The sequence below is a fragment of the Macrobrachium rosenbergii genome, chromosome 22 (genome assembly GCF_040412425.1).
Source record: "Macrobrachium rosenbergii isolate ZJJX-2024 chromosome 22, ASM4041242v1, whole genome shotgun sequence".
Taxonomy (NCBI): domain Eukaryota; kingdom Metazoa; phylum Arthropoda; class Malacostraca; order Decapoda; family Palaemonidae; genus Macrobrachium; species Macrobrachium rosenbergii.
This window is the reverse complement of record NC_089762.1, coordinates 1,271,946-1,291,652: the sequence shown is the minus strand read 5'-3', so window position 1 is coordinate 1,291,652 and position 19,707 is coordinate 1,271,946. Positions and strand designations below refer to the sequence as shown.

At 36.9% G+C, this 19,707-nt stretch overlaps 1 protein-coding gene across 1 annotated transcript in view; it reads left to right on the top strand.

The window, feature by feature from the left end:
- The window catches only part of l(2)k09022 (HEAT repeat containing 1 homolog l(2)k09022), a 107,366-nt gene that overhangs the window by 62,174 nt on the left and 25,485 nt on the right, over window positions 1-19,707 (top strand). Inside the window, exons 19-23 of the mRNA XM_067123960.1 lie at window positions 3,789-4,024; window positions 9,785-10,023; window positions 13,613-13,734; window positions 13,878-14,006; window positions 14,255-14,420. Coding sequence (XP_066980061.1) covers window positions 3,789-4,024; window positions 9,785-10,023; window positions 13,613-13,734; window positions 13,878-14,006; window positions 14,255-14,420 — 892 coding nt within the window. The remainder of the gene's footprint in view (window positions 1-3,788; window positions 4,025-9,784; window positions 10,024-13,612; window positions 13,735-13,877; window positions 14,007-14,254; window positions 14,421-19,707) is intronic.

The following is a 19,707-nucleotide window of genomic DNA, read 5'->3' as shown; positions in this document are numbered from 1 at the left end:
CCCCAAAAGAATGCCAAAAATTGTGGCAATGCAAAATCAAGGTCAGATTTGAGGAAATTGTTGCTGATAGATGACAAATATAAATTATGATATTTTAAGGGTGATGATTATGAAATGCAGAAGTTACAGTGGCTACATGATGAGACGAACCAAAGTGAAATGTAGGTGTTTTGTTAGATTGTGTTTTGCTGTTGATCTTTTGACAGTACATGAGGAGGATTGTTTGCTTCAGATGAACTTGAATACTGAACAACAACAGACTTGTCACTGAAGAATGTTGGATAATGTCAGGAGAGGAAGTTGATGGAGATTGTTTTGGCAGTACAGTAATCTTTTTGAAGTTTTCCTGCAGGTTTATTTTCATTTAAATGTTGACAGCGTTCTAATCGTTCAGTGGTGATGTGAGTGACTTTTACGTTCCTTCCAAGGATTGTATTTTATAGTCTGTCTATTAGTTCTCGGCATTGCTAAAATCTTTTTTGTCTTTGTCTTTCTGTGGTGATGATTTAATAAGTTCTTATTCTTCATATTTTGAAAATTAGTTTTTATGACACTGAAGATAAACAATAAGGAGGTTTTACGATGCAGTTCGCACCAGTGGGTCCACTGGTATAGAATTTCATGCTATATTTTCATGTAAAAGACTCACTTCTCATTACCTGATATGACCTACGTCTGTTTTCACAGCAGAATTGTCTGTATTCCTGTCTGTTTTTAAGATTGTTAAAAACATGCCTTCCCAAAAATATTTAATTTTTAGCAGTTCTTGAATAACCATAGAGGCAATGAAATAATGTCCAAAGTACCCCCTTGTTCAGCTGGTCAGATGCTCCCATTCATAAATTACATATAGTTGATGTAAATGTGAAAGATGCTGCATTCTTGTTTGTGTAGAAAGTTTAAGAAAGGAAGAGACTGACAAGGGAGTCATATCTACATCAGTAAAGACTATATGAAACATACAACTTTCCTTAAATGATTGTGTGATGTTGCTAAAGTTCATTACAGTGAATAGATGTAGGGTTGCAGTGGTTGTACGTGCAAAGAGATAGAAGTGTGGACATGATATCTTATTTTAGTATTGGTCACACCATTTAACACAGTTATTTAACGGCCACCCTTTATAATGTAGAGCCCATTTGCAGAGACTGCAGTAAAGCATACATTGCATGAATGACCAAGTTTCAGTTTTTAGCAAAGGACACCTTGGACACCAGTCTCTGTGAGAAATTTTATCAGAATCTTCAACATTTTCAGGGTTAACAGTGGTAAAGGTTGTATGAAGCTTCATGTTATTAGGTGAAGGCTAATATATATAGTTCAGAGTATTCTTGTTATGAGACTAAACTTTGGGCTAACCCTGTGAGAGCAGTGTTTGTCATATAGTGTTCTTGTAAAGTGGCTAAATTTAACTACAGGCAGTCCCCGGTTATGGGCGGGGTTCCTTTCCCGACAGCGTGACAATAACCGAAAATTGACGATAATAGCACTGATTCATGGTTATGATCAGCGCTGCAGTAACCGCGATCAGCGCCGATAACCGGCTACCAATGATGATAACCGGGAATGGGTGTCAAAAAATCTGGTTATCGTCATCGCTAGACAAGTGCCGTAAAACCGGATCGCCGATAACCGATGCTGCCGATAACCAGGGACTGCCTATATATGATCCATAGGGAGGTACTGCAAAGCACACTGTAGACGGTGTTGATTCATTCCATTATTCCTTTGGCACAGCTGTGTTGCTTTTTGCCATGCACTTTTCATTGATTCTCTTTGGTCTCTCCTCACTTAACCCTTAAACGCCTACTAGACGTATCATACGTCGACTAAAATTGTCTGTTGGGTGCCAAGTGGACGCACTCACGCCGACTACAAAAAATTTCAACCTTTGGTCAACTTTGACTCGACCGAAATGGTTGAAAAATGCAATTGTAAGCTAAAACTGTTACATTCTAGTAATATTCAATCATTTACCTTCATTTTGCAACAAATTGGAAGTCTCTAGCACAGTATTTCGATTTATGGTGAATTTTTGAAAAAAACTTTTATCTTACGTCCGCGCGGTAACTTGGCCGAAAATTTCAGAAATTCTTTCGTCATTTTGTCGTCATTTTTGCACTGTTTTATATTAGCCGTTACGTAAAGTTTTATATATGAAAATGTGCGCAATTTCATGTAAAATACAGCAAAATACAACCCATGGTTGTAGCTTTTATCAGTTTGGAAATATTTTCATATAAACCACGATAACTGCCAAAATTTCAACCTTCTGTCAACTTTGACTCGACCGAAATGGTAAAAAAACGCAATTGTAAGCTAAAACTCTTACATTCTAGTAATATTCAATCATTTACCTTCATTTTGCAACAGATTGGAAGTCTCTAGCATAATATTTCGATTTATGATGAATTTTTGAAAAAAACTTTTTCCTTAAGTCCGCGGCAGAAATTCTTTCTTCACGTTGTCGTAATGTTTGCACCGTTTTATATTAGTCGTTACATAAAGTTTTATATATGGAAATGTGCGCAATTTCATGTAGAATACAACAGAAAATAATTCATCATTGTAGCTTTTATCAGTTTTGAAATATTTTCATATAAATCACGATAACTGCCAAAATTTCAACCTTCGGTCAACTTTAACTCGACCAAAATGGTAAAAAAACGCAATTATAAGCTAAAACTCTTACATTCTAGTAATATTCAATCATGTACCTTCATTTTGCAACAAACTGGAAGTCTGTAGCACAATATTTCGATTTATGGTGAATTTCTGAAAAAACTTTTTCCTTACCATGCGTAACTCAGCCAACATCTCGAAATTCTTTCGTCACGTTGTCGTAATGTTTGCATCGTTTTTCATTAGTCGTTACATAAACTTTTATACATGAAAATGTGTGCAATTTCATGTAGAATACAACAGAAAATAACTCATGGTTGTAGCTTTTATCAGTTTTGAAATATTTTCATATAAATTACGATAAATAGAAAAAATTCGACCTTCGGTCAACTTTAACTCGACCAAAATGGTCGAAAACTGCAATTGTAAGCTAAGACACTTACAGTCTAGTAATATTCAATCAATTAGCTTCATTTTTCAACAAACAGGAAGTCTCTAGCACAATACTTCAATTTATGGTGAATTTTTGAAAAAAACATTTTTTACGTCCGCTGTATGGATTCATGCATCATATTGTGATAATATTTTCTGTGTTGCTTTGATCGTTTTACAATTTGTTATATACCAAAATCATTGCAATTTAGTGTACAATACAAAGAAAAAAAATAATCCGTTAGCTTTAACCGCTTTTGCTCACAGCGATTTGTATAAAATTATATATGAAAATTTTTTTTTTTGCGCTGTCATATATTTCAATATTTATATATGATAATGATTTTTTTGTTTCATTTCTGATGGTTGCATACTAAACTTCAGGCAATGACAAAAAAAGGAGCCAAAATGAACTCTTAATCTTAAAAACTAAGCGTGCTGTGATTTTTGAAAAAACTTTTTTCCGCTTCAGCGCTAACTCCCGAACGCCGCCGGCATACGGGAGACTTTTTGTAAATAGAGGCTCGGCGTTTAAGGGTTAACTGTCATACCATTTTACTTTTACTTTACTACGTTTTGTTTTCAGTTCTCAGTTTAACACCTAGTTCTTTGGGTGAGCCCTGTGAGGGAGACAGTGTGAATGTGGTTTTTGTAATCTGTTTTATAATAATTTCAGAGATTTTGAAGGCCAGTTGTACATATCTATTCATAACACATGATTTTTTTTTTTACAGGTCATGACCCAGAAATTCTTTGCTAGTATTGAGAAAGAGAATTTGCAGGCTTCTCTTTGGAGCCATCTTATTGGGTGTGTAGTAGAATCTGAAGATGCCACTATAGCTTCCAGACTCCGAAGTGGACTTCGCAAGACTAGTTTAGATGCCAAGTTTATTGTCAAAGAAATTGAGAGTTTAAATCTTACGACAAAAGTTACTTCTATGCGGGATGCCCAAGCTAAGAGGATCAAACAGTTAAGTATCAGAAAGAGGTTAAACAAAATTTTGTCAAATTCCATGCTGAAGTGCAAACCATAGTTTTATATATTTCTACCAGAGGAAAAGGAAGCTGACAGATGCCACTGGGAAAACTCTTGTCTGCTTATAAACATGGCAACTGAGAGAGTGTACTAGGAATGCTCTTGGCTGGTTATGCAAAAGTGATTTTTGCTTACTGGAACTTGGATTTGTCACTAGATTTTTGGTCAGAATTTTTGCATTTATCATCATGCCTTTGGGAACAAGTAAGCATGCTGAATTATTTTGTGTATTATTATATTCATATGAGCTTTTTTCCTTTGTATAATCTGATTTAGTATGTTCATATAGAAGTATTGCTATTTCCTACTTGCTTCATTACTGATTTGTTGTACAGTATTTCATAGGGAAGAGCATACAAAACTTTACAAAGATTAATGAAAAAAGCTTTGATTAGTGCTGAACAAATATTTGCGTATGGACCATTTAATTTTTTTTTTGTACAAAATGTAAGGTAAAGATAAAAGAAGTAAATTTATATGGTGGAGTGGTACAAAATAGACAAGCATTGTATTCGAAACGGTAATGGTTGAGGACTTGCACATTGAATGACTGATGATGTAAGCTGGCAGGAACACATTTGATCTTGCACTATAGAAAGTACTTTCATGTAACAATAGAAGCTAGTTACTTTTGAGTGTTTTCTAATCTGATGTAACTGTAGGGGTTGTTTATCATCACCTTGGTAAAAGTAGAATATGTTAAGAAAGGCAGAGCTTAATGTCCTTAGTCCATCACCAGTAAACCTCTGCAACAAACAAAATTATAAGAGAAATGAGCTATTAATTTTTCATCAGATATTGAATCGTCTAGTGATGATAGACATATACTATAATACCACACTAGCTGAAAGTGATTGAAGACAGATAATAGTCTTCATGTGATGATAGACATGCACTATAATATCACTGGCTGAGAGTAATTGAATAGTATTTTTGATGGAAAATCCTTTCAGATCTTTGTTGGTTATCTGATCCATGTTCATCGTCAGCGGGTAGATAGGATATCTCTTTGGTGGTTGAAATTTAGCATTAGTTGTTGTTCACTGCATTGTCTTGGTGGTTACGGAAATTCTAGAGGACCAACGTCTCAATATTATGTTGAAGAACGAAGGTGACCAATGTGAAAATGCAAGAGAGACTTACATTATCATTTGAGTACTGCATAACCTTACTATTAATCCTGCTTTTTAAACAACGTAACTAAGTTGCAGTGGAAGATGTTGCAAGTAATAGGCCAGAGGACTTACGTGACTGGTTTATTCTGATATCCAATGGTATAAGTAACTCTGTGAATCATGGGATGTTATGGTTCAGGTTTCATATGTAATGAATAAGGCCCCCATTATTTTTGAATAATTTTATATACCAACACATATGGTAGCTTGTCGTCTGCTTAAGTAATACGTAGCATATTTTTGATGATGAATAAAGTCATAGTTTATGTATCTTTTAAATAAAACTAAAACCGTTAACAACAACTAGTGTCTCCAAGCACTTTTTAGGGCTTTTAAGGCTCAATGGTCTTAAGTTGCATAAATTTTCATGATACAGTACCTGTCATCTTGAGCCACTAATTACCACATCAGCTCTTTTGTTCAAGGAAATAGAAAAAGATTATACATAACCTAGACAGTTAGGATGGAAGAGACCAAGATGGCTTTGTCATTAATCTGTATAAGAATGTCATTTTATATGTGATTGTTTTTGTTTTGTATAGTTTTTATAAACAATTAGGAATTATGTGCAATATTATGCCTGTTACAGAAGGCTGAAGTAGTGCTGACTGAACCTGTCCTAGTTTAATGTCTTTCCTTCCAGTTCTGTTGTTGGTGGGAAATTGATCTTTAATTCTTATGTAAGTGCAGTAACTTGAATATAGCCAGTTGATTCTTGACAGTCAGCATGCATGTATGTACATATATATGCTTAAATCTAGCTCGTCACATCGAAGACAAACATATGAATTGATATGAGCCAGGTTGTTTTCCAGTTGATTGTAGCGATTCCTTTGAATGTGTTTACATTTTGTTGAATAACCAGAAACTGAAACTGAGACATGTTGTAAGGAAGAGGTCATTACTTAGAGACTGAATATGCGTAAACTTTGTAAAGCACCCAGGACTCCTATCCACTTGAGAGAGACCAATAAAACGAGACAGTGGCTGTTGATGTCTTAGCAGGTAGACTTATCCAACCCCCCATCCCCCTCTCTCTCCTCTCTCTCTCTCTCTCTCTCTCTCTCTCATTATCAGTGATTCATTTGCCAGTGAAAAACCGGCCCCCAAACACATTGTTTTTATACCTGCTCTCTATAAACATTGAGTCTGACAGACCCTTTTTGGAAAAATAAAAAACCACACTTATGAGTACAGTATAGTCAAATTTTTTAAAATACACGTAGAATGTAACTTTTACAATTTAAATTTAGCACAGAAATAACGCTACAAAAAAAGAAAAAATGCCAAAAATTACTACATGGTTATAGCTTAACACACCATAAATATATATATAGGATAAAAGCTAAAGACATGTCGTTTGGTACACTCTTTCCCAAGTCCCAGGACCATTTGCTATGGCTGCTAAAAGACTGGAGCAACCACTTATCCTGATAGAGCTAGACAAAAGAGGGGTATTTTTTGAGTCAAGTAACTTAATGTTTAACTCCTCTGTATTTATGCTAAACATCCGTTTAGTTTCTCTTTCCACTTCTATATGTAATTCCTGGGCACCTTGCGCTTCTCGCCTTCCAATTCTTGAAAGCCCTGGACTTTTGATTAACTGAATCTCATACCTCTATTCGTATAACACTTTCATCTGTTTTTAACACTCCATTGTCTTATGTGTGTCCAAATGCTTCCTGTGCACGTGTCATATGTTTTCATATCATTCCAGATATTTTTGCCTCTCCAACTCCCTCTTCTCCTAAATTTATTCCTAACTGATGTCTTTCTTGTATGCAGCTCATATATTGCTCACATTGTTCTCCTTTAACTTTAAGATCCCATATTTTAATTCTTGTTCTCTTCAACCTCTTCGTGGGTTTCTGCTTGTTATGTTGATACCCATCACCAGCAACTTATGTTGTGTCTCACATGCCTCACCAAGAGTTACCACATAGCTTATTAAACTGCTACAGGCTTCCCTCTTAACCATAAGGTAATCTATCTGGCTGTGTATTCCACCACTTGCACATGTTACTAAATACAAGTGTTTATATGGACTAATTCAAAACTTTGAGCCATTTCCTGCACTTAATACTCTACATCTTCATTCCTTACTCCAAATCCATGGTCTCCAAGAACCATGTCATATTCATTTCTACTCTTCCAGGTCTTGCCATTCATATCTCTCCTATAATTGTTTTCTCCATCCTTTACCATTCTACTTGCTGCTTACAGTTCTTCTCTGAATATTTCCTTGTCTTGCTCTTGGCAGGCCACCTGAGGTGACCGTGTTAAAGTTATATTAAAAATATCTGCTCCTAAGTAACACTGCTATTTTCACTAACTCTTTACTTCCACCACTTTTCTTTCCACTCGTTGCCTTCTAAAAGTCCTACTCCATTTCTTCCTATATGTGCCCCACCTAGTGTCTTGTATACATAGAACTTTTGTCACCCTCCCCTGTATTGCATCAGCAATTTCTTTCAACTTTCTAGTTACCGTACCAGCATTCCACAATCATACTCTAATTGCCCACTTCTTCACTTGCTTCTTTAACCACAGTTGTGAACCCTGTGGTACCCCTTGTCCACATATGGCACCAGCAAGGTGATCCTGATGCTTGTCGCCTGTGGGGAATGCCCTAATTTTATTCGCATTACTTAATGCATCCAGCATGGTCCAAAGATATGGCTAAGGTTTTTATGACCACATGTCTGTGCAGTTTTCAACCGCGGTTATTGGCAGTGGGCCTGGTCTGAATGAAAAGTGTCTGCATGGCAGCAGTTGTCTATTTAGTTGACTTCTATGACCCACACACTCTCTGTCCATGTACAGTATCTATCATATAGTACAGTAAACCCCCCGTACTCGCACTCACACAATTCTCGGACCCACGCATTCGCGGGTTTCTCTGTGGAACATATCTACCCATTATTCGCGGTATTTTTCACCGAGAAATATTCAGTAATTACTGTATTTTCATATAATTTTCATGAATGAATGCACTTTTTGTGATAAAACTATTAAAATACTTAGGTATAAGCATTTTTACAGGGTTTTTCTTGTGTTAAACTATCAAAATGGGCAGTTCTAATGTGTTTTTAGAGGGGTTTTAAGTATTCGCGGGGGGCAGGGGTACACATCCCCTGCGAATATAGGGAGTTCACTGTACTTAAGTTTCTAAAATATCATCCACCTCATCATTACTACCAGCCTTTTCTACCTCTTTCTTACTGTCGTCACTTAATGAAGACATGTCTGGTATGTTAGCCCATTCTCAGTAGTTAGCACATGCTAATTATGAGATGATGCTCTTGTTTAACATGTCACTTGTTTTTTCTCCAGTTCAACTGAGGAACATCACAGGTTCTACTCCAAAGTGTCTCAGATTTTCTCCCTCCTTTTACATTTGTCTATATTTTTTCTTTTAATGAGACCGCTGGTAAGTTTGTGGGACTGTAATCTCACTCTTCAAGATGACAGGGATATTTCTGATATTATTATTATTATTATTTGGTAATTTTGTGGGACTGTAATCTCACTCTTCAAGATGACAGGGATATTTCTGATATTATTATTATTATTATTATTATTATTATTATTATTATTATTATTATTATTGGGTGAAAATTTGAGCAAGACAGAATTAGTAAGTTGGACAGCTTGGTGTCAAGTGGCTAAAGTGAATGAAATATGGTTAAAAGGCCGAAAACATTGTTGTTGAGGCTGAAGAGATTCTGCAAAGAATCTTTATATTGACCCTTTCTATACATAGTTTTTGTTCTGGACTGCTTATAGTCCTAAGATCCTGAATAGTAGTGTGATTTTTAAAACAGCAGTTAATAATATACCAAACATCACAGTTCAGATACTTCTGCATGGGGAATAGCTTGTAACGCTGATGGACCGACCCAGTGAGGCATATGTTTCAAGGTTTTAGGGATTCTCTCGTTCCTTCAAAGTAACACATTGGCAATCTAAATTAGTGGCCTATACTTGTTTTATGACAATCCAAAATAAAATTCAGTCAAGCCAAGCATAGTTTTGCAGATACTAGTGAGCTGCAGAGTGCACATTGCTTTGGAGATAGAGTCAAAAACTTATGTGATTAGGTAAATGTGTAATGGCCTCGGTTCATAAGTTAATTATTCGACTAGGTCTTTCCTATTATTATTATTTTATTTGGAAAGTATTCTCCATAGTTGAAATAAAGGGTTTTAACTGTGTATATTTTGATAAATACTATCTATGAACATAACCTTTTTATTTGAATATATAATTAAAACCTGAAGTAAATGATGAGAACCTAAATCATGAAAGTAAGGAAGACAAAATGTGTGTTTTTACTTTATTTGTCCTTGAAATTATATATTTATTCATCCATTTTATTAGTTGCTTGAATTTTGGCAGCCTCTTATTATGATAAGTGTATCTAGGAGAAAATATGTAGTTAAAAATAACATTTTTATATACTCTTTGATCATTTGGCTTTGTTCTATACTCAATAGCAGCTATTCTCTCTTTTGTACAGAAAGAAGACTCAGAAAGAATATTCCATTGAACTGCAAAATTGGAAAAAGTTAGGTCTGATGCTAGAGACAATCGGTGTAATGTCTTCGTTAGGTCATCCATGGTTATTGACCAAAGTGTTATGCCAGTGTCTCCACCAGACTTTGAGTATGGACTCGGTTATTACGGAGGCAGTCCAGCAGCAGATATTATCTGCACTTTTACATTTGCTTCAGAAATCGAAGGAGGAATTAGGCGGAGGTGATATTCTTTACTTGTTGTATTTACTTTTGTTAAAAAGCATGTGTAATTTACAAGAGTAGTTTTTGAAAAAATAAATTTATAACATATAATTTTTTGAAAACGATTTAATTTTTTTTAGGAATAATATCTTGACAATTTCCAATAAAGGCTATTGTTCATCGCAAACCCATCAATCATATTGAGCCCAAATCTCTTGCATGGCTTTATTCTGGTCAAAGCCAGTGATGTTTGTGTTGTCTTACACCTGGGACATTGGCAAGGATCAGTGTACTGGCCATTGGGCTTGTTTTAGTAATGGAGGTAGATGATGGGTATGGAAAGGCACATTCTGTTACTGGGGATTTGCTTCTACTTTGGAATCTTCAGCTTTGTGGTTGGCTTCTGGACATTTGGTCAAGACTGGCTTATCAGTTTTCTTTCAGTGTTACTATGTGTTGCCTGCCTTGCTGTGCCTGTTATGGCTCGCTGCCCCTCTGCCTCATTATTTGCCACAGTGATTCCTTGGCCCTTGTATTGTAAGTTGAACCGTTGGCTACTGCAAATGACCCTTTTTTGGTGGCTGTATTGTTCTTTTTCTGTGTATCCTTTGGTATTGCTGGAATTGCCCTCTATATTCATATAATAGCTGCTACTGTTGCTGGTTTGCCTTCTATCTTTACCACTCCGGTACTTGCTTGCAACACGAATGGCTACTCTTTATAGGCATCATCCTGCTTTGCCAGTGACAGCTGTTGCTGTTACCTCCTTGCCAGCAGTTTCAGCTGCTCTGGTACTGGTACGGCTATCATGCTTGCTCCCCTGATGCCTGGACCTCATCAGTGTGTTGCCATTCTGCCTGCAGTTTCAGCTGTTCTTGTACTTCTGCTGTGTTGCTGTTGCTGCATTATTTCTTGCACTGATGTCAGATTCTAGAAGGCATTTTCCTGTGACTACCACCAGTAATTGCTCCAGCTGTTGTTGCTTTGCCTGCATTACTGAACAGTGCTTTTGCCACTGCCTTTTTGCTGTACTGATTACATGTAGGAAGCCTTTCCATACTGATGTACAACAAATTGCTCTTACTGTTATCATGCTGCCTGGTAATTCTGCAAATCTGGTGCTGCCTGGTGTGCAGCAATGGCTATTTCTTTGCTGCACTGATGACGGCTATGTTTTCCCAATAGACACTTTTGCTCCAGTACTGCCTGCTGCAGTGATGGATGGCTGTTGCTCCCAGGAGGCCCCCATTGTACCTGTAACTGCTCATGTACTGATGCTTTAATTGCTGCCATTGCCTGGCACACTGACTGCTACGCTGATTTTTTGTTGTTAATGTGATAGTCTTTTGGAGCAAAGGCTCATCCCTACTGGATGCCAGTGATTCTTAACATGCATGCTTTGTCATCAAGTGGACTGATGCATGTTACACATCTGCAGTAGTCACTTCTGTCAGAGTCATTTATTACATCCTAGTAGTGCCAAGTGTGCTATCTACTGCTGCGTTGATGGTATAGTCCATCAGTGGCTCACTGCTCTGATTCTGTTCGTGATCCAGTTGTTTCATTTCTCCCAGTTGCTGTTCCTGTGGTCTTGCTGTTATTTCAGAAGCTTTCTGGTATACACCGAATTAAGAATCCTCACCTGGCTACATATCCTTTTAAGTAGTGCCTCTGCTGGTAATTGTGACAGTTAAGTCATTCCATGTGTGTCCATTCAGCAAGCAACACTTTGTTGTCTTTGGTCCTAAAATATGTTATGTTGGGCTCTTACTATTTTTCATTTTTTTTTTTGCTTCATCCTTGTTTCTCATGTAATTGCAGTATTTATTGCATGTTCAGTGTTAATTGAATGTTTCCAGTTTCCATAAATATTCATGTATATTTTTCCTTTTGCCAGCTTGAATGCTGTCAGTGTCTTGCTATTACCATGCTATTACCATGCCAGCTTTTGTTAGTTAGTTATAAATGATTTGTTTAACCAGACCTCTGAACTCTTTTAGGGTTCTTCTCAGGCTGGAAAAAAAGGGGGAAAGAATACATAAATAATTAAGTAATTAAATAAATAAAAAAAAGGGGAAAAAATTAAAATAAAATAAAAAATCGAGAGGGAAAGAAAAAAAGGAAAAGAAAGGAAGGGGAAAAAAGGGGAGGGGAATTATTAAGTACACCTGTTTTCCATGGTCATTGATTGTTGTTGCTGACTACTCTTGACATTATTTCATGGTAATTTTGTGAACAAAATAATTCATAATAAGTTGGTGAATCATGTTTAATTTTATTTTATTTAAATCAAGGAAACATTTTGATTTAATGTGAATTTATACCCTTTCAGTGTGGGATATGAAGTCTTAATTTTAATGGTATAGTTAATGCCTTTTGATTTAGTTTCAGGAAGTGTCATTGTTTAGCATAAACTTCAGGGGCTTGGTGTCACTTCCCTCACTTAGTTTTGTTGTTTTTTGGTGTCAGTATGTTTTCTCCCTAGTGTACTCATGTTTTCTCCCTAGTGTACTCATGTTTTCTCCCTAGTGTACTCATGTTTTCTCCCTAGTGTACTCATGTTTTCTCCCTAGTGTACTCAAATGTGTGAAAACTTGGTTCTTACTCTTTTGTAAGAGTTGCTTGTTTTGTTTGGTTCCATATGTTCAGTGCACAGTATTTTTCCTTTTTTATTCTTAATATTTGTGGTTTGGCATTGGCCATATGTTCTAGTACAGATGCTATTTCATAACTTCTTGCTTTTAGCATTGATAATATTTGTTTTGGATATTCCTATGCAATATTTTATTTGTGAAATAAGGGTTTACATGAATTTTGTATATATTTTAAAAGGAAAAGCACCTGCCATTGCTTCCGGTTAAGGACAAGGTTCAGTCTTTTTCCTCTTTTAGTAGTTGTAGTAGGAATACAGCATCAATGTTTTGATTGGCTCAGCTTCTTGAGACCAATTTGAGTTATGACTTGATTCAGCGAGTTGACTTTTTTATGACAGAAACATCTGTCTCGTGTACATTTATTGAAGTTTATGCAAGACCCTTATCTCTCTAGAAACAGTTGCCTTGATAGTTGTAATTCCTAAGCTGAGCTAAAGCAGAGGCCAGTAAGAACCCAAATATACGTGCGTAATAAAAGCTTTCGATAGAAACTTCATGGAAATTGCATACACATTCCTTGTGGAAAGACTTAATAAGTCCTACACTTCAGTAAATAAGCTCAGCATGAGCCTTTTTACATCAGTAAATGAAGTTACATTAACTGAATTTTTTATTTGAAAAAAAAAAAAAAAGAATAATGAGGCAGTGTTTGTATTTAGAAGTGTGTCCTTTGTGGCTGAGAAAATATGTGATACAAGGGTTGAATCATGTACCTACCATTGCTTTTTATCTTAATGAGTTGCTAGTTTAGCGTTTCATTCATCTTCAGAAAGAATTCAAGCGAAAATATATGTACTATATTATGCAGTAATAGTGATACTTTATTGAATATCAGATTATCAAAGAAAAATATGTCTGCAAGGTTAACAATGATATGTATGGCAACAGAAAAGCTGATATATTTGGGGAATGGTTCCATTCAAGTGAAGATAAGGAGTTTTATTTGTTTTCCAGAAACAAGTAAGAATGTGAAGCTGAATGTGGAGTTGATTGTACAATGCATACGTTCTTCAGTCAGCCCTGATACCCATCGTCGTGCAATGCTAATTCTATCTTTAGTTGCTGATATTTTCCCAGTAAGTACATTGAGGATTTCAGTATGAATTTAATTATGTGTGAAATGAAAGTCTTTTCATTTTAGTACTTTTATATACTTGTGATTTGTATTGAACAATTATTTGATATTCACTTTTTAACACTGCTATATCTTTCTCTGCAGGATGTTGTTTTGCAGAATATGATGTCAATTTTCACTTTTATGGGGACTTCTCTTCTTAGGCGGGATGATTCCTATTCGTTTCAAGTCATCCATCAAACTATACAAAACATTGTCCCTGTGCTGATAAAGGTAAATATTTCTTGTAATTGGTCAAGGTTTCGGAAAATTATCATAAGTTTGAAATGGCTTTTATAGTTATTCAAGCTGTGTATAATTTCATTTATGCAATGCCTTAGTTACTAGCAAGTAGAGTTTTTTCATTTTTGACTCCTTCATATTGATTAGAAATACAGAGTTCCTTCATTTTGAAAATGGATTGTATTTTTTATGTTACTGGAAGAAGTCGTCCACTTATTATGTCTTTGTTTATTTTGCAGTGTGAAAGTGGATCAGAGGAGTTGAAGTTCAAACTTGCCAATGTCTGCCAGGTATTTTTTGATGCATTTCCTGACCTTCCAGAGCACCGCCGTTTGCCCCTATTTATTCAGCTTGCCAGTACAATTGGTGTCAAAGAAAACTTATGGATTTTACTAGGCCTAATGGGTATGTATGATAACTATGCCATGTCAAGGTGATTATGATGCAGTCTTTTTCAAATTAAATTTTATGAATATTTCTGTACAAACACAATCCTTCTGTACCCAGAGGGCTTAGAGGACAAAGGGTGTTATGAGTGAATAACTGTATGGGATTATGAACTTTCCCCCCCATTTGCTTCTCAAGCTATTTCTCCTATAGGAAACGAACCAGAGCTCGTTGGGACAGTCTTTGAATACGGCTACAAGGTAGTTAAGAGGTGGTTAAGGGGAAGGAGTTGGGAATACCCCTCACTTATCTACCATCACTAGTCAGTTTTGATGGCGTAGTCGCTTGTTTCGTCCTAAAGGACGCTATTCTATGGGTCTGTTATCGCTCCATGGTGACCAAACTAATATCAAAGAATTCTCTTTTAGTTGGTCTCATGGCCAGGCATTGTGTCATAATGATAAACACTATAACGTGTGATGGAGTATGTAATGGACTCAAAGATAAGAGGGCTCTTTCCCTTATCTTACAGTGAAGCTGTGCCCAGGTTATTTCCTTTGTCAAATCTGCTAGAGGAGGAAGTGATTATTGCGCATCCACAGTCCGCCATATTGTCGAACAACTGACTGGCAAGAGACCAAGGAAGCCATTACTTTCCATTGGTCGTTATTGGATGTATTTGATTCTCATCAGTGCTCCAAAATTCAATAATTATGGAAACGCGAAACAAAGAAGCAAGTTAAGTGCGTAGTTTTAAGTCCCAGCTAAAGTTTTAAACTTTTGTAATTGGTAGTTGATTTGTGTGTGCAAGCCAAAAACCTGGCTTTTCTTGCTAACACATGGCTGGCTTTAAGTCGTAATCGCAGATTGTTAGTTGTGGAAAGTGCAAATTGTTTGAAAAATTTGACATTTCAACCAAATGTTTTAACTAAAGAAATGCATATTATCGTTAATACAGAAAATCCTTTCAGATTATACGATGTCTATAATAATCTGTGCAGTAGCGTACGTCAGATTAAGTGAGATTAACTTGGACTGGATAAATAGTGGATGTTGTCTGTAGCCTATAATATATGATTACACATCCATAAGTGTTAACTGAATAACCTGGATTAGGTATTAACCTAAATTAGAGTAAGTAACAAATGGGCCTAAGCAGTGGCTTAGACCAAGAACCCTAGGTTTCGATAGTAGCAAAAATGTGGGTAAGAAAAAACAGTAGCCTAGCTATAAGGCTACATATTAGTAAAAAAAATTTTCTTCTTTATATAGCCTATACACTTAAGTGGATCTAAATAATCCGGATTAGGCAGTGCCTTATATCAGGTTAAGTGATAACCCTTTATGAAACACCCCATTATTGGACTAAATGTTAGCTTAGAACAGGTAGCCTAGGACTAGATGAAACAGTAAGCCTGGCTAGATGAAATGGTAGCATAACTTTAAGGCTACACATTAAGGTAAATTTGTTTTATGTAATCCATACCATTAAATGTGAATTAAATGACCTGGATTAGGAGTAGCGTAGATTAGAGTAAGGAAGAACCCTGTAAGAAATATCCTGTCATTGGCCTAAGTAGTACCTGAGTCCAGGTAGCCTGGGATTAGATAAGAACAATAATCTGGGCTAGACGAAGTGGTAGCTTAGCTATAAGGGTATGTACTAATGAGTTTCCTTTTTATATAGCCTATATGTTTAACCCTTAATGTTTATCATTATGACACAATACCTGGCCATGAGACCTTGGAGCTCTGGTAGACCCGTGAAAGGTAACTCCTTGAGGACTCAATAGCAACTACCAAAAACAGGTTTTTCCTATGTCAAAACCTGTTTTTTCTTCAGCTGTTGGTGTGCAAGGTTGTATTGCTGTTTTCCTTCTGGCCGCTAGGGTGAATTTGTGTTTTTTCTTGTTGTTATAGTTTTTGGTTTTCGAGAGAAAATGGTTTTTGGAGGTATGAAGGATTAGTTCCCTCATCTTTTTTTAATAAATGAATGCCCACTGTTTTTGTACATTAATCTTCCCTTCAATTTCAGCAGTGTTGCAGTAGGGTGGGATGTTTACTGATGTTGAGAGGCAATTGGTAGAAGTAGTAATCTGCAAGTGTTGGCATACCTCTTTTCCCTCACTGTCAAAGTCCTTCAAGTCCTCCCCTGATTACACCCCTGCTTAGGAAAAGGGGTATCGCAGGAGGTGGGAGTCATAATGTTCTCATACACTGTTGTATGTATGCCCTTGTGATGTCACTTGCTGTTGTTTTAGCTGCTAGGAGCCCAACATTGTTGAGTCTTGCAATAACAGTCTTCCTTCCAAGGACTATTGCAACCTCTTCAGGAAGGGAGCTAAGACCAAAGTGACAGAGGGAAGTGCTGACTTTCTACCACCTCCCCCTCGTCATCAAGCTCTCCACACCGCTTCTCCCTTATGGGAGGAGAAATAGAAGGGCATCGTACAAGAATTCCATCAGAAGTCCTTCAGTTTTTGCATGAGCACTTTCTTTCTGCTTGGGTGGGGGCTCTCATTCACCATGCAATTGTTTGTTTTGGTCTCCGGCAGGGCAGGTATGGTTTATCTCATACCTACCCACTTAGACCAGGCTCTTTCTTGTGTTACCTCGGGGGATCACTATAGAGGAATCTGCTTGTCATGCTTGGTCTCTTTGGAGGCACGCTTGCCGTTGGATATTACCTGGATACACACCTAGGCACAGGCTGTCCTCAGGTCATGCATGTACCAGAGGTGTTTTGGTTGTACTTGGTCTTTGGATCAGTTTGTAGGTAACTTCCTACTGTGCTCCACTGAATTGCACCTGGTTGAGACAACCTGGCCCAGTCACAAGGCCCATACTCAATCATTGGATCAGGTGTGTACTAATTGTGAGTATATTCAAGATACATCCCTTTTGGGATTCATCATTTTGAGATTGTGTAGCGGTGAGCATGCATGCTCCTGTCACCTAGAGAATGCAGCCAACATACAGGAGAAAGAAGGTGTCATTTCCTTTTTTTTTTTTTTTTTTACTCCTGTGGAATTGGTTGCACTGCTTGCTTCCAAGGTTATTGCTGTTCCAGTTATTGTGATGTGCCATCCATTATTTTTTCATTCACTTACATTTGTTTATTTCTTCCTTCACTTTGGTGTACTCTGCTTAGTGATGAGTATATGTATCTCTGATGTATAGTCATTTTGCCTTTCAGTGTGTTATAGTAAATACTCACATTTTTTCACTTTCTGAGTAAGTTTATCATTCATGTGAGTCTTGCCATTCACTATATGATTTTGCTCACTTTTTCCTGTTTTTGCTCTAGGTTAACAAGGGAGCTTTATAGTGTTCATTTTTCCATATATCCCTTATCTGAAGTTGTGTGTTGGTTTACCCCTAAAATATCTTGCCATTTTTAATGTGGCACCTCAACACAGTGGACAGCCCTTTGTTTGCCCTTCTGATAAGTAATGAAAGCCACCGAGTCACAAAGACTGGCATATTGCCTACATGTAATGGTACCCTGGAGCCAGCTCACGTTGCTTACAGTGTATACCTATATCATATAAAGTACTTAATAGCCTATCCTAACCAGTATTTTGTAATTACTTAGTGCAAAATATTTTACATATTCAATTTCAGAAATATATCTACGACAGGTATTGCTTCTAAAAATACACATTCATAACTGTACCTACTTGTGCTTACAAGATTTGCAAAATACTGCACTCAAAACTCTTACAGTATGAAAAAACATGAAACATTATTTCTTCTCAAAGCTAAGAACCCCATATTCTATATATAAAATTTGACAAAGACAGAAAGAGAGAGGAAGGTGACCAAACACATTGCAAGTGCATAGTTTATCCTAATGTAATACATACATGAGTTCATATACCTCATACATACTCAGATATACTGAAAAATATGAGTAACACTACATATGTACGTATAAACATGCTCGCATTCTTCTTCTTCTTCTTCCCAGCTTGTTCCCATTTTTATATGGGGTTGCCGTGATGCCTTCTTTTGAAGGACTTTGATTTGGCTTTGGGGTAGACTTTGTAGTCCCGATCGGCTGCCCTGCCTGACATTGCTTAGATCCCGGTATTGTGTACATGTATTGTACCAGTTCACCAGCACTAAACTGACTAAAAAATTAACAACTGGAGCATGAGGACAGTGAGCCATATTAGGTCACTTAGCCTGGAAACAAAGAATCCACACTCACAGGTCTTGGTTGCATACTTTTGCTCACTGCTTGAGACCTCCAACATACTTAGCGTGTTATTCCAGAAAGTATAAGAGTTCTTGCTCTTAGACGTATCTGGTCCTCATCTGATAACCCGAGTTGATACTGGATTACTCTGATAAGTACAAAATGTTGTTATTATTTTTAATGGACTCGGGCTTATCCATGGAGTAAAGAAATCTGATCTCAAGTCTGTTGACTGAGGTCCTGTTACCTGTAGTTCTCCATTGCAGTCTCAGCTCTTCATTACTGCATATTAATTTTGCGTGCCTAGTATTAACATATGTGTTTTGCATATTTCTTTGTGATTTGTATAATTTCTCTCAATTGTGCAAGTGTTTGGGTTTTCTTTTTCATTAATCGTGCCTCAGGACACTTGTGTGGGTAGTAATGATTTAAGCACTGTATCTCATTTATATTGCCTTTGGACAAGGACCTGCATTTTCAGTGCTCTTCCTGTAAGTGCTGACAGTGTTCTCAGCACACCTATTTAGGGTGTGCAGGCTAGATTTTAGATCAGTGGTTCTTCAATGTCCAGTGGCAAGTTTATAAACACCTGTCAGCAGGCATTGCTGCTGGTGAGTCTTCCAGTTCTTCTTCGTTATGCTCCATGACTGTGACTGTTAAGTCTTAAGTCTTGTATGACGAGGTTTCTCCATCTGTAATGCTGCTGCCTCCTGTTGATAACATTTAGTCCTGGAAACATCATCCATCTCCAGTCTCATCACATGACCAAATTTCACCTCTGTGGATGTCTCCCTCTATAGACATTCTCCCCAGTACTGTTGGGATGGATCTCCCAGTCCCCTTGTTGCTTGCTCCTGTGTCTACTTTTATTCCTTTTGCACTTCTTCCTTCCTTCTTCTGTGATCTCACTCACCTCTTTGTTAGAGTTCATTCATTTAGCAGATGCTTCCTTCCTGGCTCAGTTCAAGAAGATGGTTGCCTGTGTTCCAGAATCAGGTTTTGGCTGTTGTTGATTCGTCCATGGATAAGTTGATTGCATTAGTGACACTGCCTGCGGTCTTTTGTATACAAGACTGTCTCGGAATACTGCCGTTGCAGCGTACT